Here is a 25,466-nt window from a genome sequence, read left to right on the forward strand (position 1 = left end):
CGTTACAGGCGACGTAGATGGTCACAACAAGCTGCCGATATTCAAAGACAGCTAGGGACATCGAATGCAGTTATTGTGCGAGCAGGCAGAGCAAGAAAGTTCCAAGGATACGATCAGTGCCATCTGTCGCATAAACCATTAAATAACGAAAGAAAACACCGTGTTCCTGTGGGAGTATTTGCAGAGACAAGAAACTAGTACCACCCAGCGCCATTTGATGTGTAAAAGCGCTACCCAGTGCTGCGTGCAGCCTCGTCAAAATAAAACTAGTGTCGTCACTAGAGTGGCTAGATGTTTTAGTGCGATAGCGTTACAGCGCACGTTCGAAGAAAAGCCGTCCGTATTAAGATTACAAAGAAATCACTGTGTTTTTGCTCATTTATTTCTGGAAAAACTTCGTTAAATCGAGTTCAGTGCCATGAAAGTTTCGTTAATTCGAGTCGATGACAACATTCAACCTTATGGGTACCTGCCGGGGAATGGACAATTTTTAGTTAGATAGAGAATTTCGTAAAATCGCATTTCGTTAGATCGAGAAGTTCGTGAAATCGGGTATCGTTAGATCGAGTTTTACTGTATATAGCGTACGACAAACAGGCCAATGTTTCAACGACCGAGCCAGTCGGCATGCTTACAACGTAAAAAATGGTTATAGAAGCCATGTGCCTGTGCATTGCAATGACTGCAAGTGCAATCCTTTATTCTAGAAGGTTCGCCCTCTCCCCCCAACCCCCTCCTGACATCGATATATTTTCTTCATTCAGGCGTACAAAATACAAATTATTTCAGCGATAGAATAGGGGCACACTGAGCACAGCTGCTTTGCCCACCTGGCAGTGTGAACTGGGGGACCAAACTCAGTATTGTAATTTTTTTGTATTACCTGGATTTGAAAACCTGCGAGATATTTCAACGAATCGAAGGAGTTTAAAGCATATTTGCCTGCCCACTGCCGACACCACCTCGTGACGCCACCACGATCCAATAGGAGCCCACCAGGCATGCTCGGCAGTACGCGCAAGTATACGTAAGAGCCAAGATTGGCGACCGCCATTGCAATTTTTACCAGGCAAGAAACCCGCTGGCAGTATAAGAAACACATTCAGCCAATTCGCTGCCGTTCACGCGAATGCCTTGCGTCGTCTGGATATTCTGGTGACCTGAAGTCTTCTGTACCGTTCGCCGAACGTATACGAGTGAACGCCAACGCGTCAACGTCGAAGGAGCGTGGATCATCGCGCGGAACTTTCCGTCAAATTGCGGACCACGCATTCTCGCCTTGTAACCTGCAGCCGTCGTAAGTCGCACGCCGCCCCACTATTTCTGCCAGCGTCGAACAATCGATCCATTATTTCAAAACCTATAAGGTAGTGAGTATAGGCTTAGGCATAAAATAACCACCTGCCGCGGTGGTCTAAAGGTTATGGCGCTCGACTGCTGACCCGAAGGTCGATCGCGGGAAGAAGCGCGTGGTTGAGATCTGCTCTGAGAGATGCCGCAACGACTCTAGCTGCCCACAACCTTTCAATGAACTCGATTAGTTAATCCTCATTAATTATCCTGACATTTAATTGGCCCTTATCTTAAGTAAGCTTGTGCTCCGATATCATATATGTATCCGCAGGGGCGTAGGGGCGTAGCCAGAAATTTTTTTCGGGGGGGTTCAACCATACTTTATGTATGTTCGTACGTGCGTTTGTATGTGCGCGTGTATATATACCAGGGGCGTAGCCAGGGGGGGGGGGGGTTGGGGGGTTCAAACCCCCCCGAAAATTTTCAGTTTTGCTTGCGTATATATATACGCGCACATACAAACGCACGAACATACATAAGGTATGGTTGAACCCCCCCCCCCCCCCCCGAAAAAAATTTCTGGCTACGCCCCTGATATATACGCAAGCAAAACTGAAAAATTTTGGGAGGGGGGGGGTTTGAACCCCCCAACCCCCCCTAGCTACGCCCCTGTGTATGCGATATAACTCTGAACCCATAGGCGTGCGCACAGGGGGGGCAGGGGCGGCGGCCGCCCCCCCTAATCACCTAAGAGGGGGGCGCAAAATCTGCCCCGTACATTGACCCCTCTAGTCACCTAAGAGTGGGGGGGGGGCGCAAAATCTGCCCCATACATTGACTTAGTAGGGTGGGGGGGCGCTGCGATGAACCTTCGCCCCCCCCCCCCCCCCGATGGGGAACCCTGCGCACGCCTATGTATCGATTTCTATTTTTTAAAAAGACTTTTAATGAATACGCTTAGAACCAGAAGTGCTCGACCGGATATGCTTGGAAGAGATAGTTGACCTATGGTCGTGCCACCAATAAAATCGAGCCGGACACCCGTGACACGCGCGTTTTAAGCAGACGGTCCCCCTCTTTCTCTGTACTCCTATACCACCATTCCCTTTCATTTTCTGTGCAATAAAGATTATTATTATTATTATTATTATTATTATTATTATTATTATTATTATTATTATATTATTATTATTATTATTATTATTATTTTGCAAAGAAACGCTGAACTGCTGAGTCATAATTTCTTGTTTTTCGCAGGTACCTTTTTTTATTGTCATATTCTTAGCTGCGATGATCGCCAAACCTTATCTTTTATGTAATTTTTTTCTTCAGGGTATCTCTGAAGCGAGAATTCCACCCCGGGCGCCGTCTCCAAACGCATCGGAGGCGTTAAGCACCGTTGCTTGGTTCACATCCCCGTCACAGCAGAAATCGTCATGTAAGTACCCGAGTTTACCATACAGCCGTAAGCAGCGAGCGATAAGCTCACATAGTCCCCTTGCTAGCATTGTAGTGCACTAGAGCACGTGCCACGACCTATCGGAGTAGCATATTGAAATTCAAACGAACAAACAAACAAAGAGGCGCGCGCTCTCGCCGGCTGGCGGCTCTCGCCGACCGACGGAGAGCGATGCGCGGGAGGGGGGAACAAAGCCGGCACTGCGCATGTCCGTTTCTATGGCGACGCACGTGCGAGAAGGAAATTGATGCACGAAGTCGTTTTCTGGGTTTGTACCGGGAAGAGTAGAGCGCGCTCTAAAAATAAATTTGACGTATTTGGGAACAAACAAGCGCATGCGGTTTCGTTAAATGCGGAGCTTCGTAGTAAACGAATTCCGGCGGGGTAACCACTAATAATTTTTTTATTGTTTCGTTTTAGCTGCGCTGTGAAGTATTCTGCGAAACCCTCCTGAACAATAAGGTTTGTGTACGTCTGCCGCAGAGGCGTCACCCGCATAGGCGTGCGCAGGGTTGCCCATAAGGGGGGGGGGGGGGGGAAGGTTCATCGCAGCGCCCCCCACCCTACTAAGTCAATGTATGGGGCAGATTTTGCGCCCCCCCCCCCCCTCTTAGGTGACTAGAAAGGTCAATGTACGGGGCAGATTTCGCGCCCCCCCCCCTCTTAGGTGATTAGGGGGGGGCGGCCACCCCCTGCCCCCCCTGTGCGCACGCCTATGGTCACCCGGGTCGTCCTACATGCGTTTATCTGCTTGAAGTCAAAACTGTCTTCATTTGACTGTATTAGCAGCACCAAAAATGGCCGCACCGCACGGAGAAGACGGGATGAGTGCTAAACATATTAGTGCTTAGGGGTCTCCATAACAGCGGCGTTCCCACCGTTGGTCGCATCCGTAAAAAATCAATTTCCGCAGTGCACGCAAAAAAGTGGAAATGAAGCGATGACCCGCTTCTCGCAACGGCCTGCCATTGGTTCCTGCCTGTCCGGTGGTAAAGATGCGAAGTAAACAGTTCTTTGAATGCAACATCAGGTCTCCCCGGACGCCATTATCGTCAAAGAAAGCATGCGTAGCCCTGCGCATTAAAGAATGACGTCAGAGGCCCTACTGAATAACGGTGTGGGGCAGAATTGGCTACCCGCTTTAGAATACCAGGATTACTTCGCTTGCTGTAGGTTTGAAGCCTAGAACAATGCGTTTTTGTATGTCAGATTTTTTCGCGGACCAGATTGCCGATTTTCGAGAGCCCACTTTTATCTGCTGTTACAACGAATATCCCATATAACGAACTAATTCATGATCCCGATGCTGCTGGTTCAAATTAATTTATTTGTCAAATGTGAACTTGCGTATCTTCCGATCGAGACTTCGTTTTACTTCTTTTCCTTGCATACTGTATTTGTTAATTTATGCCTGCATTAGTCAATCTTCTGTCTCTCCTCTAATTTCCATTTACCCAATGTATCTTGCTTTTTTATTTGTGTATTAATTTAGCTCGCTTTAGTTATTTTGTATGATCTTGTCTTAGACTGTGCAAACGTACATCGCTTTGCTTTATGTGTCTGTTGCCCTATGTAATACCCCTTCGGGGGCCTTTAGGGGTATTATGAAATAAATAAATAAATAAATAAATAAATAAATAAATAAATAAATAAATAAATAAATAAATAAATAAATAAATAAATAACGAGGTTCGGCCGTATGACTCTCCGACCTGCTGCAATATACACGTTTGACGTCACTGGTGTCTTCGCAGGCCTGTGTCGAGGGGTGCCGCCAATGACGTCAAGCAATCGCCACCGCCCTTAGGGGAACTCTCGGAGTTCCCTCCATTGGGCGAATCCGAGGCGGCCCGGCAGTCGGTGCCCATGTACGACGAAGAAGGCATCATCGAGTTAGTACGCGAAGTCTACGGCTTCGTCCGTTTCAAGAGGTATCCGAGCGAGAGCGCCTGCTTCCTCAAGGACGACGAAGCCAGGTAACTATCTATAATGTCTAGAGTGGCTTCTTGGTTAAACTAGTACGTGGTAATAACTAAGATAATGCCAGTGACAGAAATAAAACCGAAGTTCCAGGAAGAACTATATACGTAAAGACAAGTCCAGCCTGTCTATACCTGTCTCCAATGGGCTTCCCCTGGACTGCCCGGAACGACTAGTGGAAGAGGTTCAATGTTGATTAGGTAACTTCGCGGATATCTCGCACTTCTTGATAGTGGTTACCGGAGATTCATCTGCCATATTTTTTAAATGTACTTAAGGAGAGGTTAGTGACTATGCATGGCGCAGGCTACTCCATTTGCATGATAGTTGTCGTCGCGGAGCTGCCGACGACCACAGCTGCCGACAACCACAGCACCACGGTATCGTAAACGAAATGTTCACGTAACAGGAGAGTTCATACAACAAAATTTCCACAGAACCGATGTGTTCCCACAACACCTTACGTATCCCTGTACAGTGCTCGGCGATTGGAACACGATACTAACGGTGAGGGCGAGCGCATTGGTGAGGAACGGTGACTGCGTCCGGTAGACAGGCGTTCAGTCTGTGACTCTCGGTGACGCCGGCGGAGCGCTGCAGGCCCTTCGTAACTAAAGGCCCTTGATCTCTAGGGGCGTTATTCGCAACTCGCGCCCGCCAGCTCCAGCCGCATCTCGCGGCGCGGCGAGTGAGTGCAGTGTTTTGGATGGATGGAAGCCCCATTTATAACGGGGCGGTGAGATGTGTGCCACCAAGCTCGACAAAAAAAGAAAAAGCTTCCTTTTTTTTCTTCTTCTTAAGTTGGCGTAATGCCTCGTCTACTACCATTAAATCAATCTTATTATGGAGAGAAAAAGAACAAACGAATTCACAGCCCAGTTCTCTGCCCCTTACGAAGCCATGGCAAGCAGCTCTCCGCCGGCGCCCACCAAGAACCACAGACTGAACGGTTGTCTACCGGATGCAGTCACCATGTGTCACCAACGTTCTCGCCCTCACCAGTACGAAAGAAAACGAGCTCCTCAATGGATGCAAAAACGAAAATGAAGCGATGCCGTGCTTCTCACAGTGGCCTGCCTTTGGTCTCTGGCTTTCCTGAAGTGAAGATTGGAAGTAAACAGTTCTTGTTATGCGGCATCAGGGGCCTGCGGCCACCATTATCGTCAAAAACTTGCGTGGCCATAACTGAGTAAACGTACGGGGCAGAATTGGCGCCCCTCTTTAGATGACTAGGGAGGGCGGCCGCCCCTCCCTGCCCCTCCCCCCTCCCCCCCACCCCCGCTTCCATGCGCACGCCTATGACATCACCATTACCTTCACCGCCAGCAGCCCCGAGCTCCGAGTATCGCGTTTGAATAGCCGAGCACCTGCACGTATAACCAGAAGATGATAACCAAAGACATGCCTGTCATGCGCACTCACGTTTGCTTGCAGATATCTGGGCCGGCGCATCAGGTACGCGACGGACGTGTTCAAGGTAGGCGACGTGGTGCGCTTCGACGCCATCCCCAACGATCGCAGAAATGGCGCGGCCAGGTGGCGCATCACGGCCTTCCACTACGTTCATGGAGTTCCCGGATGGGCTTCGCCGAAGCCGTGCAGGTGTGCGCACACAGAGCTTCAGTGGAACACGAATATCGGATATGCGCACTGTTGAGTTTCTTCCGCAGGTTGTACACCGAGTGAATGGAACGTTCCCCTAGCAAGACTTTATAGTTGCTGTTCTATGTAGAGAATATTTTGTCGTACGATGCTTAAGAGTGACTTACAGATAACAGCGGCAAGAAGGTCTAGCAAAAGCAGAAGAAACGCTCAAGGTCGTTCCTTTAACTTATTAACTGGAACGTTTTAGCAAATATGTTTTAGCAGGACTACCGATGTGAAATGATCGTAACATCTTCCACTTAGAGAGGCTTATGTAGAATGATGTCCAAGATTTATGGCTGCAGCTACGCCCGTAACAACTTGATTTGCTGTATAATATATGGTTCTGATTCTGACCGAGGGCTCCAACGTACGCCCCCGCCTCCATTCCTCCCTTCTTATTTTTCTGACAGGGACTGGTACAGCGACGACAGCGACAAGTCGCGCGGACTGACGGGCTGCGACGGTGTCGTGGATCGCCTCAAGTCCGAATACGGTTTCATCCGCCTGGGTCCGCACTCGGCGCCCGCGGCGTTCTTCCGGGTGGGCGTCCTGGAGCAGTCCATAGAGAAGAGCGTCCAGGACGTCAGCGAGGTCCTGGCTGTCGGCGACCTTGTCCGCTTCGACGCTGAGCTGAACCTCAAGGAGAACACGTCTGCCAAGTGGTGGGTCACTTTCATCCGGCCGGTGTCGTCTTCGCCGCCTGGTGCGCCTTCTCGCGACGACGTCGGTAAACCGTCCGGCAAGGAAGGTCATAGACGGTCCAGTAGAGGGCCTCGCGACGTTGGCGTCCGCGACAGCGATGAAGACGACGACGACGACTCCGAAGTCTACCAGAACTCGTCGTTGTCAGCGAAAGGCAGCGAGAAGAAGGCGCTTCCCTGGAGCTACGCTCGGTGTGCAGCCCGCGCCGTGGCTGACGAGGGTGTCTCCGCGGCAAACACGTCCGCACCGAAGATGAGACCTCCGCCATATCCGCCAGCGACGACGACGTCCACCGTGTCCAAGATGACGTCATTCCTGGCTCGTCCATCCATTCTAGTGTACCGCAGCGTCAGAGGAATCGTGAAGCGAGTAGACAGCGGTGCCGCGGTCGAGTGCGAAGTCAGGGAGACCGCGGGCCCGAGGCGGGTCAAGCTGGGAGACGACTGCTCCTTTTACGGGAACGGGGTGCGGGGCAACGGCGGCGTCAAGGCGCTCGGAGAAGGGGACCAGCTGACGCTAGACTACGTCGTGGCCGCTGACGCCACTTCCGTGAAGGACGCGGACGTCCACTGCTACCTGGCCTGGCAGGGAGAACGGCCGTGCGACGTGCCTCACTTGAGCGTGGCGCTTCTGAGCCGAGCGCTGAAGGCTGGCTGTGAGAAGAGCAGCGAGAACACTGCCAAGACTGACGCCGCCCTCAGGAACCACAGGAAGTGAGTAACAGCCCCGCGGCGTGCGCACCTTTCTATTTAGACAACTTTGATCGTAATTGAAGTCGATCTTAAAAAAATGGCGCAAACATAACGGATGAACACAAGGAGACATACGAGCGCTGAATGTCTCATTGTGTTCGTACGTTGTGTTGGCGCTGTTTTTTACGATCATGAACAACCAACTAGTCCAAATAACCCTAATTGTAATTGAACTCCCCAAATTATTTCTACGGATGCCAACGGGACACTGGGCAGAGGAAATATCACGAAAGGGGAAAAAATGAAATGCCCCTGCCTGGAGCACGAAGCTAGACAGGAAACCCACGTGGACTTCTCGAAAAAGAAAGCATCGCAGTTAGAGGAATGTTCGTCTCTGTCCAGGATTGAGCCTGTTGAGCAAAAGGTTCCAGCCAGGACTGTGTCAACTAAATAATGCTGCATTAGCTCGTTGAGTTAGACTTAAACATGTACAATTCCTTCGTTGTTTGTCCTGGCTGAAATATTTCCTCAAGAGAACCCGGACCGCAGTGCAGTTTTCAAGTGCGGGGCAGATAATAACGCGCGCTGGCCTTCTCTGGCATTTATTTGAGTGCAACATGAAATGTGTCGGTGTGAGATTGTAGACATGCGCGGGATTCTCCATTAAGGAGAGCCAAGTTTCGACATGACACCTCCTCCCCCCTCCCCCCCCGCCCTCCCGCCCAAATGCAACATCAGGGCTCCTCGGCTGCCATTACCGTCAAAAACATGCATGACTTTAACCCTGCACTTTGAACAATGGCGGGACAGGTTCCGACTGAGCAAATTGCATGGGGCAGACTTGCCCCCCTCAAGTGATTAGGAGGGGTGGCGGCCGCCGCCCCTCCTAATCTGAAGTACGATTGGCGGCGTTCTTAAAGTGCCTCTCTTAAGTACGATTGGAGGTTTCCGTTGGCTCAATTAGGGAAATATCTGGCCAGAAAGCGGGACCATCAGTACCTCATGCTGGAATCTAAACATCGCAGAATGTTGCAGTGATGGCTTGAAAACAGTGTTTTATGTCCTTACAGTGCTTTAATCTTGTAAAACAAAATTCCTTATGCCGACTGTCCCGTTGGCTTGAAGTGCGCGGGTTTGGCGAACGATCGAGGCCATACAATTTTTCATGAGGAGGAGCGTAAAGGCGTTGTACATCGAGGTTTTCAAAGCCCAGTAATTGTCACAGGAAGATCAAAATCTGCCACAATTCGTCGTTGGCTGAGGACGCTGCAGCTTCGTGACTTATAGCTCCCATCACCTAAGTTTTTTTTCCTGCAGGGCGAAGGAAACGGCGAGCGGTCGTGGGTCCAGCGACAGCGTCTCCGAGAGCTCGGACTCGGACGACTCGGACGTCGTTGGCGACTCCAGGGTAGCCGGTGATGACACACGTAAGTGAATTTTAGCGGTGCTTGAAGGACGACTGGCTGTAGCCACTCGCATTGCCCCGGTTTGAGGACGTTGCTCAGGCGATTAGGGGATCGATCACCATCCCAACAAGTGCCACAGCCACCACCACAACCACTGCCACCGCGACCAGCATTGCAACGACGTGCAACGCTGCCATGGCGAGGGCCAACGCCACCACCACTGCCACCGCCGCTGCTGCAAAGGTCGCCACCATCACCATGACCGCTGCGATGATGCCCGCAATCAATCCTTGGAGCCGCCATACTATGAGCATCACCAACACAACGGCCACGATGTCCACAGCTGCCATCACCAGCTTCCACGGCCACCCAACAACAACAGCTACAGGCAGCGGGCGATCCTTGTTGTTGTTGATGTCCCCTGACCATGGCTCGCACCCAGTGCAGGGGATTGGCCGAGTAGTGGGCGGATTTTTCCCATTAAGTTCTACATGGTAACATTTATAGATGCTATAGCCCCTTCAGGCGCTAATTATGATGCACTGTCTACGAATGTGTCAAATTCACATACCATAATTCCAAGGTAATCCATATTACACTCCAAGAAAGAAAATGATGTAATGTGTTGTTCTGTGTGAGTTTCAGTAATTAATTGTAATTAGCGTGTAATTAAATACTTCATTATTCTGCATTCAGTCATGTTCCATTTGACATAAAAAGAATGACATCATAGGCTCGAAATGTGTGCGCAATGAGTTTTTGGTTGTATTCATTTAGAGAAAAGAAAAGTAATACTTTTGACGTTGGTTCTGGAACGCGGCACGTCGAACGACCCGTCTACCATCGTAGTGCGTTCACCAAAGTGATCGGCTGCAGTCATACGCGACGCACTGAGGTTAAGTTAGGAAATATTGACTACGCAAAGGTTCAATTCGTCTATTGATCGCTGTATGTTGCTCTCTTTTTTTTTCAATATTAATAAATTGCTCTATCACGATAGCAAAACCACCATGCTCGCTGCGAGAAAACGCCTGGTAAGCGAGAAAACGCGCAAGAAAAAAAAAAAAAGAAAACGCGAGTATCGACACCACCTTGAAGCTACCGCATCAGTCACCGTGACGTCATAAATTTTGACGGCATCTACCAGGGACTGCGTAGTTCCTAATCGGTAAAAAAATAAAGTACATCGTCTTCTGAAGGAGCCAGAGACTTAACATACCAAGTTTCAGGAAATTTCGTTGAGTCACTGTAGCAAAAAAAAAAAAAAAGGAACGCGTTGAAATCCGTGACACCACCATCGGAGATTTCGGCGGAAAATTTAAGTCAAGCTTTTCTACATTGATTTTCTCATCTATTGATAAACCTCTGGGGGTGAAATTATCGGCACTATGTTGTCAGGGTATAATTAATCGGTCTAAACTAATTTATTGTATGACTTTAGTGTCCCTTTAAATAATGTATTGATATTTATGTCAATTATAACTAATGCATTATTTAAAGGCCGGCAGCATTTAGCAAGATATTCTTCTAGTCTCAATGATAAGTTCATGAATGGCGAAGAAAACATCCCTGTGGCTGTATCTCAGAGTAGTGGCCCTAAGAGAAAGAATAACCGATTCTGTTAATTCCTGGCCAAGCTTTCGAAGCGGTGGTACTAGCATTCTTTTTCTCGGAATCGTGAACTGGCGACATGGTAGATAGAAGGGACCCATCGTTTCCTCCTTATTACAAAAAAAAAAAAAAACGGCAGGAAGGGAAAGGTGGAAGCTTGCGATGAAAAAATCCGTGAACATGGGGTGGGTGCTCGAGTCGACGTTTAGGCAAGTGGACTTGTCTTCTTCGAGATTTCTTCAAGTTCCAGCCTTGAAGAAGGCAAGTCCACTTGTCGAAACGTCGGCTCGAGCACGCACCCCCTGTTTACGGATTTTTTGCCTCTTGGTTACAGAGGGAGCGCTGAGGGGAAGCCATTAAACAGCTTACTTGTGTAAGCATAGGCATGCGCAGGTTTTCCGGGAGTATAGATGGTAAGTAAACAGTTCTTGGAATGCAATAACATAAGAGGTCCTCGTATGCCATTATCGCCAGAGTGATAATTGAAAAAAAAAAACTGTGAGTCAATAACGAGAAAATGAGAACTAAAGAAACGGACACATAAAAAATTTGGGGAGGGGTGAAGTATGTAGGGAATGGTGTTTCAGCTCCACTAACGTGAAACCTCTGGAAGGGCGAAGCATGCAGTGAGTGCCGGTGTTTCCCACAGCAAAAATCACAGCTAATGGGCAATGAGAGACAGGAGAAAGATTAGGTACAGAGACCCGCAGTCCGCTCGTGCACGCTGCGAATCTTTATTGTTCAACGACACACAAGAGAAATCTCTCAGCGGCACTACATTGCAGGTCAAGATCCAGTGCCTATATATACGGAGTGGCCGGGGAACGGTTGTGCAGCGCGAGCAGTCGGTTTTTTTCAAGTGAATGTAGAAATAATTATTGCACTCGTTCTTTTTTATGTTTGCGTGTCTTTTGTGTTAACTCGGTAGCGATAACTTTAAAACTTCATATCAACAATTCTTGGCCAATCCCCCAGTGTGGGTATGAGCCATGTTTAAAGTTAAAGGCACATCATCATCATCATCATCATCACCACCACCACCACCGAGCTCGCGTTCTCCTCTGTACAGACAACTGCATATAGTGGCCATATACCGTATTTACTCGGATCTAGGCCGGCCGCGACTGTAAGCCGACCCCCGAAATTCGCAAGGGCAGAAAAAAAAAAAACCTTAATCATTGTACTCGAATCTAAGCCGACCCCTCCTCCCCCCCCCCCCCCCCCCCACTTTCGCACACCGTTTTTTCGAAAAAAAAAAAACATCGGCTTAGATTCGAATAAATACGGTAAACAAAAGTTTTTGTAATGTTCTAACAGGCCTGCTGTAAAGAGGTCGATGTTTATATCGCCTCGGCTACTCCATTTCTATAAGTTGTGCTAAACGAAAGCTGTTTAACTTTAAACCTATCTTAAGGTTTAGTGACTGTGCAAAGCACAGTTTTGGTTTTTTCTGTATATAGGCTATCTCCTTCTCCGCGTTTGATCTCTCTCTCTCTCTTTTCAGGTGCAGCATCTGTTCGGAAAACAACGAACGCTCTCGTGCTCTCGGTAAGCGTAATTCCTTACACGTACATAAGACATAGCCACATAACACATGGGGACATAAGACACAAAGACGTGGACACGTAGGAAACAGCGCCTTTTCGTACATCCCTAAAAGGGCCCGCGGTTCCGCCATAGGTGTTTTCCTCGTAGTTACTGACTCTCATAGGCGTGCTAAACGTTCTTCAATGGGGGAGGGTGGGGGGAGAAATTATCAGCTTATCCCCCCCGCCCATCTTCAATTTTACTCGAATCCGAAAGAAGACGAGGTTCGCAGTGGGTGAAAAAATGAAGGTGCAAGCGATGACGTTCTTTTGACAACGGCCTGCCTTTGGTCTCCATCTTTTTCGGGGATAAAAGAGGGAAGCACAATTCTTGGAACGCAACATATAAAGAAGGGTCCTCGGCCGCAGTTTTCGTCAAAAACGTGCATGACCTTAACCCTGCCCTTTAAAGGGGTACTGACACCTTTTTTCGAAGGCGAGTTTGCTCTGCCATAAAAATGTCCTGTATGCAGAGACGGCTCTGAGCAAGTGTGAAGCTCAGCAAATGTTAAGATATTTTATTTTGATATTAAAGTCAATTTTTCCATGGCGCACCTACCGACACCGACACTATCTTGACGTCAGGCTACAGTACTAAATCTGGTGACTTCACGCAGCAGTCTGGCTAGTTGTGGTGACGTCAGGTACCAAAACTTCCAAGGTGGCCGCTTGTGCGTCACCAACGGAGCCACGGTGCGGAGCAGCCTTGGAAACGTCACTATATATTGTGCGAGCACGTGACAAGAAGCTCATACTGTGTTGTGACGTCAGGGTACAGTGGGAACCGAAACTAACCTTTAAAAACATACTCTTTCAGGGTGTATTCGTGGTTAGCACTACCTTTTCTAGGCTCTTTAGGGCCTGGCCTTTCATTTGACTCAAAGAAAACGACAGCTGAAAATTTTCGTGTCAGTACACAGTGGCGAAACAGGTTTGACTGAAAAAAGCTTAGGGGCAGACTTGGCATCCCCCTTTAATGATGAGTGGTGTGCTGTTGGGCAGATACCAATTAGTGCGAAGGGTGGCGACTGATAGGTTACATTGATGTTCTGCTTTTGAGACAGAAGCACGTAGCCATGGCAACCGAAGAGCGCGTCGCGGTAAATAGAGGAAGATAGAACATATTTGTGCCCAATAAAGATAGACAGGCCATCGATTAAGGGTGGGATGCGCCTGTGGCGTAGAGCTGCTGTCGATCGCTGCTGACGTAGCGCAAATGTCGCGAAGAAGCTGTTGGCCACGCGTTAGCGCGTGGTCCGTAAACTTTTGCAGCTGATTGTACTTTGTTCGGCCACTGCCAAGCGTGCAAATAACGACATCCACTACGGCCATCGGCACTGAAAGAACGCTTTAGCATTTTAGACGTACATTTCATTGCACGGGGTGAGGCCTTTTTCATGTAATAGTTGTCAGCGGCATCCGAGCCGTCACATAGACCTTGCAGCGTGGCCTACATTCACCGCCAAGAAGACGTTTTATTCTTCCAGTCAGCACATATATACTCCACCACTATCTCGATGAAACAACAGAAAAAATGAAGACTCGGTCTGTTTATTGCCTCTGCACAGGCTGAGTCTTCATTTTTTGTTTTTCTATTGTTTCATATAGATAGTGGAGGAGTATATATATATATATATATATATATGCTGACTTGAAGAATAAAATACATTTGGCTGTTAGTCAGCGCCGTGATTTGTGTGCTTTCTTTGTCCTGTCGTCTTAACGCTGCTTTTGTACTCGTAATCACGAACCAACCAACCCAGATGCGTAGCCGTTCGTCCGACTCTACTTTTCAGGAGGCCGCTTCAACCAAGATGGCGGAAATGATCGCGCAGAAGCTCTCCGTGCTACTGGAGGCCTACTACAACGAGAAACAGCGGGAAGAGAAGCAAAAACGAGAGCAGTTGGAGAAGCAGCAGCCGCAGTCGCAGCCACAGCAGAAACCACAGCAACGGTCACAGCCACAGCCACAACAGCAGCAGCAACAGCCGCATCAACAGCGACAGCAGCGACAACAAAAGCAGCAGAGCAAAAACACCGGTAGCCAGCCCGATAGTCCAGCTCCCACGGTTACATCTTCCAAGCCCGAGGTCTCCTCCAACTGGAGCATTGATTCTGATGAAGTGCTGACGACCCGCCTGTGAATCAACTGCAGCCTCTGATGTAGTGTCAATGGCGGAGCGAAAATCCGAGATCCGCCACAATTGTTATAACACGAAGATAGGTCATCGTACAATATCAGTCTGTAACGCGAGCGTTAGAAACGTGGTGCTTTTCTTTCTTTTTTTTTGTAGGTTACAGCTATAGCGTATCATGATCGGGGAGGAATTCAGGCTAAGAACGAAGGTCAAATCAATGGCGATCGACCATGGCTCAGAAGGTGCGATGTCTTCCGATAAACGCGGATTTGCTGGTTTAAGCCCTGTGTGAGTTCCGAACACTCGTTTCTCAAGTAGTTCGGTTTATTCAGCTTTCTTTTTCTTTAAGAAAAAGCGGCAAGATGGTTACGTTGAGAAGGGAATATTTGAAGTGACGCTGCAGTGAGCTTCTTGTGTTTCATTGCAACAAGTGGTAGGTCTGTTGAGTCTGGTTCGACTAGTGGAGTTTGTAGCCTACTTTTTCGTAATCTTCTACGCAGTTTTGTCTTGCGGTGATTGGACTTTTTTTTTCTATGTTTCAGTATCCTAGCTTACACGTTTAACTTGGCCAACTCGTTGATTGCGCTCACGGAAAGCACGAAACTGCTACACCACGTGTACTAAACGCTATATACTTTCTTAAATGTGTAAATCGGTGATTCGAGGACAAAATGCAGAACATATGAGTACACTACATTGTTATGGTCACTTCAAGTCACTCGTACACGGAATGGAGACACTATTGCATCAGGTCGGTTACATCTACTACACATGTTGTTTCGTTTATATCGAACTCGTCCCGAAGGAAAGCTCGCAGATTAGAATTCGCGCGAGCATGTGTGTAGGCATTTCTGCATATACGCCCCCAATCAGCACATTCTCCGCACAAAGCTTGCACGCGCTGAATGAGTTTATTAAAGAGATTCTCAGCCGAATGAGTTCCGTGTTTCTTTAGAGCGAAAGCCTCATATTCCTCATCAAACGCGAAAAGTGACAGTCGGCGGTGTCGGCATCAACATAAACGATAAAAAAATTGCACGACATCACCATGACGTCACAGATCACCAAAACATGCGACGTCACATGATGACATCAACACATAGCTTTGTCGCTTGGTCGAAGGTGAGCCGATCCCATATGCATTGCAGAAAGCTTGCAAAGCAGAGGTGCAGAAAGCTTTCAATGCCCCCGAACCCTGAAGCAGTGCAAAAACACGTCAGAAAGCTTTTGGAGCAGTTGGTTGGGTGGATCAATTACAATCAATTGATAAGAGAAAGAAGATGGCTTTCGCCTTCGAGTCGTCTTAGGCTATTGCATAAGGGACCCTGTCCCTTATGCAATAAGGGACAGGGTCCCTTATTGCATAAGGGACAGGGTCCTAAATCACCTAAATCTAAGTACACGGGACTCAAACATTCTCGCCTCCGTCGAAAATGCAGCCGCCGTGGCCGGGATTCGATCCCGCGACCTTCGGGTCAGCAGTCGAGCGCCATAACCACTAGACCACCGTGGCGGGGCCACTACATATATTCAAGAAACCACAAATAATGTCTGCTATGCTTTCCTTCGCTTAATTGTCTGTCGGTTTTATTAGTTGTGTATAATACAGGAAACGAGCCCCTCGGACTATTCCCTTCCTTTCGCATTATGTGGTAGTGTAGGAATCACTCCCCTCCCCCGAGCCTACGTAGACGGTAGATATTTAGGTAGTCAGGATCTATGGGAGGCTGCCATGCGCAGCTACAACCCCGCATTTTAGGAGGCTATCCTGAGGTGGGCTGAGGTGGTAGAGGAGGCCTACAGCGAGTAGTATAATCTCCCTCGCCCTCTTCTCGCAGCCCCTTTCCCTTAAAATGGAATAAATAAGGTTGCGTCTCTCTCTCTCTGTCTCTCTCGCGGGACTTTATATAAAGTTTTCACATTCATTCGCTACAGTTGTCGTGGGAGCAGTTCGCGACGCCACGACCACCATTTCTTCGACACCGTCAACTTATTCCGCCGCTTAACTCGTGCTTCGTACCTTCTTTGTACTTTTTGTTTTTGCCACCAACTGCTCCGAGCGGCTTATACCGCTGATAACGGCGGCGCGCGGCGCTGTCGCAGCCAGTGACGAAGCGTTTAGGGCCCGCTCACGCTAGCGGCAAGCCTGCCGCAACGGCGCGGTGCCGCACAACGTCCGCCGTCGCACGGCCACCTGGATCGGGGCGCGCGGCGGTGGCCGTGGCCGTGGCCAGGTGGCCGTGGCCGTCGCCGCACGCGCGAGAGCTGTCCTACTTGCACGGCAAACTTCGGCGGCGAGCCTCCGAAAAACATGGCCGCACTGCCAAAAGCGGTTGTCGTCCACATCGAATCTATCTAGTGGCCGCTGTGCGCTCTGTAGCGTGTAAGCTCCGAACTGATGCTTCCATTTGCTTTAGATTCGTGTCCTTAAGCTTCGACAGCGAAGTATTCGTGCCGATTCGGCCTCGTTTTTGAGAGCCATACACAAATAATTGATGCTGTAGGCTTAGCGAGTCGAGAAGGGCGCTTCCGAATGCTCGGAGGACATAGATTACGCGTTTGTTAGTTATTTTTAATCCTCCATAGATGGCACCACTCGACCTGGCGCCAGCTTGGGGATTGTACGCGACGCTTTTTTTATGCTGGACAGACGAAAAGGCTCTATTGACTGCCGGAAGCATGCCTGGCAACGACACGGACGACATCCGCACTTCTAGCGTGAACAACGAGCAGTAAAAAAGCAAGCAGCTCGAAGCGTCCCGCGGCAGACGCAGACGACGGGGAAAGCCGAAAGCAGACGACGCGGTGCGCCGTAGTCATGGCAACCGCCCCTCCGTCGCTGATTGGCCACGTCCCTCTGCGGCAGACGGCGAACGGCAAGAAAATGGGCCTCGGACCCATTCTTCCAACGGCAAACAACGGCTGACGTGCGCGAACGAAATCGCTTGCGCACGGCAGCCTGAGAACGGAAAACGGCAAACGGCGAGCTGCCGTGCCGCTAGCGTGAGCGGGCCCTTAGGGAATGATAAACGGATCGCACGAAACGGAAGCCGCTGGTCGCCGCGGGACATGGAAAGACGGTCACGATCAAACTGTGGTCAAGCGGGTAAAAGTGACACACTCGGAGAGCTCTTTCTGGGAGCCGCCACCCATGGTTCCAGCTGCCACAGCAAGGATTGCCGCGTTCCGTACAGATGTGCCGCCATCACCAACGTCGTCGTGGCTTCGCCGGGACTTCGCTGCTTTCGCTTACCGGTAGACAAAAACTGTGAGAATTCTCTTATTCTTCGCATGGCTTTAAAGCACGGATCATTACGCGCTCTGTGTCTTTTGTTGAAAATGTGGTTCTGGTGTTTTACGTGCTAAAACAATGATACAGGTTTAGAATGCACGCGGTAATGGGGCACTCGTCAATTAGGTGGACCAGCTTCTGCTCCTTACCGTGCACCCAAGTACGGGGCTGCTTTTGCATTTCTCCTCCATCGAAATGTGACCTCCGTGGCAGGCATTCGACGCTGGCTTGTGGTGCAAAGTAGAGTGACATTGGCATAAATAAATATTATATTTATTATTCATTTTTCCTCATTCTTGTGGGCTTGCCCGTCTGGTCTTGTAGAAGCCGTAGGCGAACAGAGCCGCGATTGCGATGCCGACGCCCAGGAATACCATGAAGAAAGACAGGCCGGTGGCTTTCGCTGCAAGAAGGCAAAGGCGAGAAATTCATTGACCTGTCGATTCGCAGCGCACAGGCACGAACAGCTGTCGCGCCTTTCTCCAACTGTTTGTAGCGTGGGTTGTGTGCGCGACTTCTTATAGTCGCCGCATATCGAAACATCTTAATTACGAATGTTTCACGGCGTTTTCCGCGTTACCACTGCGTGATTAGACACTCTGACCGGTAAGTTTTCCATTGCACTAAACAAAACGGGTGCCATCAAAATCGGTTGTCGGTCCCTTTACTGCACCATAGTGGTCTTACAGACCGTGTAAGCACAGAAAGAAAAAGAAGAAGAAACTAAGAAGGGACAGGACAGGGGCGCGACCCCGAATGTGAACTGTGACTAATTAGAAAATTTAGGTAAATGAACCTTCTTAAAACTTACCACTGCTGTGGAATGCCTGAGGCGCTCTTGCTACCGGGTCGTTGTCTGTAGAGGAAGGAAGCATGGATGTTATACTTAACGAAGAAGGCAGGTTAATCTTAACAAACGCACTAGAACTACCTCGCCGTTTATCTCTTGTAACGAAATTTGCCTGTTCGATGTGATGCAGGAATTATAAGGGTTATTGATTCACTGTTCCACTGGCTTCGAGGTTCTTGATAACTTTAACCGGCAGATATTACAGACACCTTGTTGAAAGGAAGGCAGAGAAGTGGATGCGAATGAGGTGTTAAAAATCCTTCTCTTTGCGGATATGTCGCTATAACTGCTCACTATCGTGAAAACAGCAATCGGGTAGGGGTGCAGCAAACATGCTTGCGAAATAGTTTTAAATGAGTTCATCTCAAAGCATAAATAATTTCAAAACCATTAAAACTCGTTGTCAGATGTTTCTTCAGAACCTCATTGCCTTGCGGTCTAATTTACTTCTAATATTATAGTTACAAACTAAAGCTATATAAACTAAGAGGATAACAATCAATCAATCAATCAATCAATCAATCAATCAATCAATCAATCAATCAATCAATCAATCAATCAATCAATCAATCAATCAATCAATCAATCAATCAATCAATCAAATATGATAATGCGGCCAGTAATCCTTCTGTGCCAAGAGAAAGTTCCCGCCCCGCCATGGTGGTTTAGTTGTTATGGCGCTCGACTGCTGACCCGATGGTCGCGGGATCGAATCCCGGCGGCTGCATTTTCGATGGAGGCGAAATTGTTTGAGGCCCGTGTGCTTAGATTTAGGCGCACGTTAAAGAACCCCAGGTGGTCGAAATTTCCGTAGCACTCCACTATGGAGTCTCTCATAATCATATCGTGGTTTTGGGACGTTAAACCCCAGATATTATTATAAGAGAAAGTTCCTTCAAGACCGCCACCCGTTTATAAGGGGAAGAGCTACGTCACTTCCTGTGTTGATCCATTCTGCTTTTATACCCTTCATGGTCCCGCCTTTCAGAAGCCCCAAGATGCAAAAACAAAGAGGCATGTAGTAACATCTTCGTTTAGCCAGTAGCTGTTAATAACTGGTAATTGTTGACAGCTGGTAATCGGCCATTCGTAAAACGTACCAGGTTTGAGGTTGAAATACCCTTTGTCATCTCACGGAGAGTTGGAGTACCAGTCTACAGTAAGGGTAAGTCAAAGAGGTCTCCGCTATCGTAGATTTAGTGCGCGCCTTCAACTGTGAGCACAACTGGTACTCTGTATCTCATCTTTGTCTCATTTTTCCGGTGCAGTATAGCAAACCAGATTCGCGTCCGAGTAACCTAAAACATTCTTAGGAGGATTGCTTGGTTAATTATCATTTCAACAACACGTATCTCGGTCAGACCTAGACGTACACCAAATATTCTAAAAAAACAACTGACCCGTTTTTAAAACATATTTTGACTCGTGTTTGTTCGCTAAGCCATCCGAACTCCCTTTCCTTTTTTTTTAATTCTAAACATATTCATATCAAACAATTTAAGGCCGGGAAGGCAAGGAAATATCGAGCGGTCTTTAAAGTTTTTAATTCCGTAGTTTTTCAATAATAATTGTTGGGGTTTCACATCCAAAAACCACGATATCATTATTAGGGATGCTGTAGTTGAGGGGTCCAGCAATTTCGACCACTTAGGGTTCTTTAACATGCACCTAAATCAAAGTACACGGGCCTCTAGCAATTCGCCTGACTAGAAATGCGGCAGCGGCGGCCGGCATTCGATCCCGCGACCTTCGGGTCAACAATCGAGCACCCTAAAATTACGCAGTACTACGCGCCAAAACCACGATGTGATTATGATGTGACACCTTAGTGGGGTATACTCCGGGTTAGTTTTGACCAACTGGAATTCTTTGAAGTGCGCCTAAGTCTAAGTACACGGGTGTTTTTGCATTTAGCCTCAACCTAAATGCGGCCGCCGTAGCTGGGAATCGAACCCGCGTCCTCGAGCGTGGCAGCGTAACACCTAATCCGCTATAGGGTGCCACGGCGTGTGTCGTGTAGTCTTCACTCACATTTTCCCGTGTACGTGTAGGAGTTGCAGATGGGAGACATGGCGGTCCCGTAGGGTCCCTTGTCGCCGTCGAAGAGCAGGCAGTCACCCTTTCCAAATTCCTGCTTGCCCGCGCAGTGGTCGAATCTTTCGCAACGGAAGGTGGCCTCCCAACACTCGCGGGCACATTCGGCCTCCGACACCTTCTTAATCACCGTGCGTGGGGTGCCCAGCAGGCGGAGCCTACGCTCCTTGCGGTAGTCGTTGATGTGCTTGCCTGCGACATCGATTGACCAGAACACACTCATGTTTTGACGCGTTCACTCGTAGACTGTGCCATGGTATGCTAGGATATCGCCGTTCACATATCGTCCACCATTTGTGCACTCACTTTTGGCATGCGCTGTAGCGTATGCGATATAGTGCTGCGCAAAGTAGCAGGTCAGAGCGCACAAGCTCAGGCTGACATCTCTGCCTTCTTCTAATAAATTAGCGCGCGCTCTCTCTCTACAGCGTATGAGCTATAGCAGGGGTCTCAAACACGCGGCCCGCGGCTTCACGCGGAATAAAGTTTTGTGACTTTGGTAAGTAGTGCTCTCCCATTTTCTCGCCTATTGCAATTAATAGCACTTTGTTCGGGCAAGCTACAGAGGTGGGACCGCTCTCAAGCATTTTTTTTCTTGTGGTGTACCCCATGCGGTCACTGTGAGTTCAAACATCATCCGTGGAACGAAAACTATAGTATTTCAGAATCGGCCTCCAGATTTCAGTCATTGCGGAAATCAGTATCGATAAGTTTTTCGAAACCTGACGTCAAATCCCCTTCGCAAATGACCTAAATGTAGCGTTAGGTGACATTTTGTTCAAACCTATGGAACCACAAGTATTCCTTGGGAAAATGCGTCACGATAGCTTAGTCACGAAAATTGCGGGGAAGTTGGCAAATGACGCTGCGTATTAACTTCATCTTACAACGCGCTGCCAGATATTGACCAGGAATACGGGATTCAGGAACTAAAAACACACGCATAGTTTTGTGGTCCTCGTCAGGAGACCGTTGCAATGGAGAGGATGAGGGCATCCTTTCCGGACTGTGGCACGGGAGTGCTAAGGCTTACGCGCTCTGACGTCGCTGCCTCGGCAGTGCATTTTCGGGGGGTCCCGCATATTCTCCATCGACCAGAGGGAACCATAGCGGCACTCAGGGAGCCTTCAATGAAAAGTTTATGCCTTGCAGCGTGTTATAAGATGAAGTCCTACCAACTGACCCCCGTAGTAGCCATTATTAGGTTAAGTATTAATGTCGTCCTCACGCGTGTAGTGACTGCACTTCTCCGCGCCGCTTCGGTTGAGGCCCTTGGCGTCGTCGACCTGCAGGATGCTCCTGTCCTGGAGGCGGCAGGAGAGTCCGCTTTCACGCGGGGTCGCGCAGAAGTCGAACGCCTTGCACGTGAACTCCTTCTCCTTCATACATGCGGCGGCGCACTCCGAGGCCAGGCTCGCGGTCACGTACTTGGTCGCCGCGGACGAGTAGCAGATGCCCGGCAGCTCTTCGAAGTTCATCTCGTACGACTCTGTGAAAGGACCGGAAGACGAATCATTGTGTGAGGCTGGGCTCGCCGGTTATTCATTACGAAATCTAGTGCTACGGTTAGTTAGTTAGTTAGTTAGTTAGTTAGTTAGTTAGTTAGTTAGTTAGTTAGTTAGTTAGTTAGTTAGTTAGTTAGTTAGTTCTTTCGTTCGTTATGACATCGACTTAGGCTATCTCGCGTCAGCCACGATGAGTCAAAAAATGAATAGTACAGTAGCAAAAGCAGTATTGTTCAAAGTCTATTAAGAACGCCAACTGCTTCTAAATAATAATGATAATATCTGGGGCCTTACGTTCAAAAACCACGATATTATTATGAAGCACACTGTAGCGGAGGGCTCCGGAAATTTCGACCACCTGTGGTTCTGAACGCGCCCTGACATCACACAGTACACGGGGCTCTGGCATTTCGCCTCCATCGAAACGCGGCCGTCGCTGCCGCGACGCAAGCTTTTGTAAAAAATCAGCGCAAACAAGACGGAACACAAGAATAGAAAGAGACAGTACGAGCGCTAGACAGCGCTCGTACTGTGTCCTTCCATTCTTGTGTTCCGTCTTGTCTGCGCTGATTTTTATTTACAATATGCATCAATTCCAACTCGCCCACCTCTCTACCTCATTTCAATTGTGCGAATTTGTTCCAGCTCTTACCGCGTTTCACAAAACGTCGTAGCACGCGACACGTCACTCACAGCAGCAAGTTGTTCCCGCATTACAGCGAAAGATACGGCCATTGTCCAGTCGAAAAGGAGCGCTGTCAAGACTGTCGGCTCCGTAAGCAGAGGCGTTTTTGCCGATGCCTCAAAAAGAAGGCCACTGTGTGCTCAAGTTCGTTCACCGAACCCGCATTGCCCTCGTAAAACGAGATTGATGTCTTCAGTTGCACAATTACAGGTTGCCCCCATTTCAGTTCGGTGCAGCGCAGCCTAGACACGCGAGTCCGGGATGCACTAGTCGCCTGTGGAATCACTGTCTTCAGTGCCACTGCCAATCTTCAGTGCAACTCTGTGTTAAGTGGTCACCATGTGTATACGTACAAATAGATAGATAGATAGATAGATAGATAGATAGATAGATAGATAGATAGATAGATAGATAGATAGATAGATAGATAGATAGATAGATAGATAGATAGATAGATAGATGGATAGATAGATAGATAGATAGATAGATAGATAGATAGATAGATAGATAGATAGATAGATAGATAGATAGATAGATAGATAGATAGATAGATAGATAGATAGATAGATAGATGAGCGTCACACGGTCCAATTTGCATTCGTCTAAGACGACTTGGAGACGAGAGCCTTCTTTTTTTTTCCTTCTCAATCGTCTGTCTTGACCTCCCACCCAGGAAAGCTTTGTGCACCTAGCTTGGTTTTACACTGCCGCAGAGATCGCAGGCGTTCCAAGCTTTCTGCATCTCGCATTGTTTTACAACGCCTCCGGGATCGGCCTAACTTGGCCAAGATGTGACGTCACGTTGACGTCCTAGCGATATTATAATGGCGTCATAATGGCGTCACAAATTGTGGCAATCTGCGACGTCACGATGACGTCATCACACATGATGTCTTTTTTTTTTTTTGCATCACTTAGTGTTGACGCCGCCGCCGGCGTGGAAGGTCACTTTTCGCGTTTGATGAGGCATCTAAAAGGCTTTCGCCATGAAAGCAAAGGTAGGGAGTTGAACTAAATCAAATATCCGGTTTGGTACCGTACAATGGGGGTCATGAGGAGGGGGCTGATGCGGATGATGGAGGTGTAAAATAGTTCAAACACGGGAACACAAGAGTGGGCGCGTTAAGTTAGAGAGCTCGAGTGCGCTCTAGAGCCGGCGGAGTGCGCTCTTGTAAACTTAACGGTTAAAAAGCGACTTCCGGTGCGTGATTACGGAACGCGCTCTACGCGCTCCAACCCTGAGACGGTGCACGAGGGCGTGCGCAAGAGCTCGAGCCTGTTACGGCTTCCGAAGAAATGACGTGTTTCCGACTCTCTCACTCCGACGAAGGGCGTTCTCCTCGTCCACTTGTTCCTACCGCAGAAGCAACATAACATTCGCCATGTGACGCTTTCGTGCCCCCGAAAGCAGTCGGCGGAAATCGACGTTAAGCTAAGCTTCGAAGGCGTTGCACTCGAGCGCATTCGAGCGTGTTCCTTTGGAGTTCGGAGTGCGCTAACTTAACGCGCCCAATAGTAACGAGAGAAACGTGCGCTGTTGATGATGACGATGCAATTCCTTTTTGTGTAGCCCTATTGTTTTTCGTTTTTGATCGTGCTAATATCTCAATATGTTGCAATGATTCTTTAGTTCATAGACGTATATTAGTACCTTGAGCGTTATTTCACTTGCATTGTTTTCTTTGTTGTAAAAGATCTTTTTATGCTTTGTATTCTCATTGAGCTGTGTTTTGTGCTTGTACAGTGCGCAGTTTATCGTTAGTTTCCTTCATGATATCTATGCAACCCACCTTTTCTTTTGTGAGTTTGAAAGTATGTTGTATGTTACGAATGTAGCCCACTCCCCTCTGTAATGCCCACGGGCCCTGAGGGTAATGAAATAAAAAATAAAAAAATATAAGCCATGTTTTGGCGCTGGGAATACTCACTCGTGTACAAGGTGCAGTCCGCCTGGGACTCGGTCTCTTCGAACTCTGGCTTTCGGGCCTCCGTGCTTATGACGCACTGCTTGCTGACCAGGCAGCTCGAGAAGGCAAAGCAGTCATCGCGGTCGCGACAGACGTCGGCACAGTCCTGCAGCTCGAACGAGCCCACGTACTGGCCGTAGGGTTTGTCCGTCTTAAGCCTCATCACCACCAAGTTCTCTTTGAAACCTTCAGGCACATTGAAGTTGTCTGCGTGCACGAAAATGAAGTATGTAGTTTAGCCCTAATGGCGACAGACAGACAGACAGACAGACAGACAGACAGACAGACAGACAGACAGACAGACAGACAGACAGACAGACAGACAGACAGACAGACAGACAGACAGACAGACAGACAGACAGATGTATGTCACAATTTCTTGACAAGGACCTTCCCATCATATGTAAAATATTTGAATTCACTCTATGGATGGATGGATGAATAAACTTTATTTTCGTCCCTCGGAACACGCCCTAGCACGTTGTTGGCCGCTCCCACGTCGGAACAGAAAGACCAAGTCTCTCTGCTGCGTCGCGGGCCCGTTTGACTGCCCGTAATG

At 48.6% G+C, this 25,466-nt stretch overlaps 1 protein-coding gene across 1 annotated transcript in view; it reads right to left on the reverse strand.

Annotated features, from left to right (window-relative positions):
- Positions 1-18,070: 18,070 nt before the first annotated feature.
- Positions 18,071-25,466, reverse strand: part of LOC119407205 (uncharacterized) — a 77,243-nt gene continuing 69,847 nt past the window's right edge. Inside the window, exons 23-25 of the mRNA XM_049419771.1 lie at positions 20,688-20,812; positions 18,618-18,662; positions 18,071-18,209 (exon numbers count right to left, since the gene is read on the reverse strand). Coding sequence (XP_049275728.1) covers positions 18,097-18,209; positions 18,618-18,662; positions 20,688-20,812 — 283 coding nt within the window. The 3' untranslated portion in view covers positions 18,071-18,096. The remainder of the gene's footprint in view (positions 18,210-18,617; positions 18,663-20,687; positions 20,813-25,466) is intronic.

This window comes from Rhipicephalus sanguineus, chromosome 10, assembly GCF_013339695.2.
Source record: "Rhipicephalus sanguineus isolate Rsan-2018 chromosome 10, BIME_Rsan_1.4, whole genome shotgun sequence".
NCBI classification, from domain to species: Eukaryota; Metazoa; Arthropoda; class Arachnida; order Ixodida; family Ixodidae; genus Rhipicephalus; species Rhipicephalus sanguineus.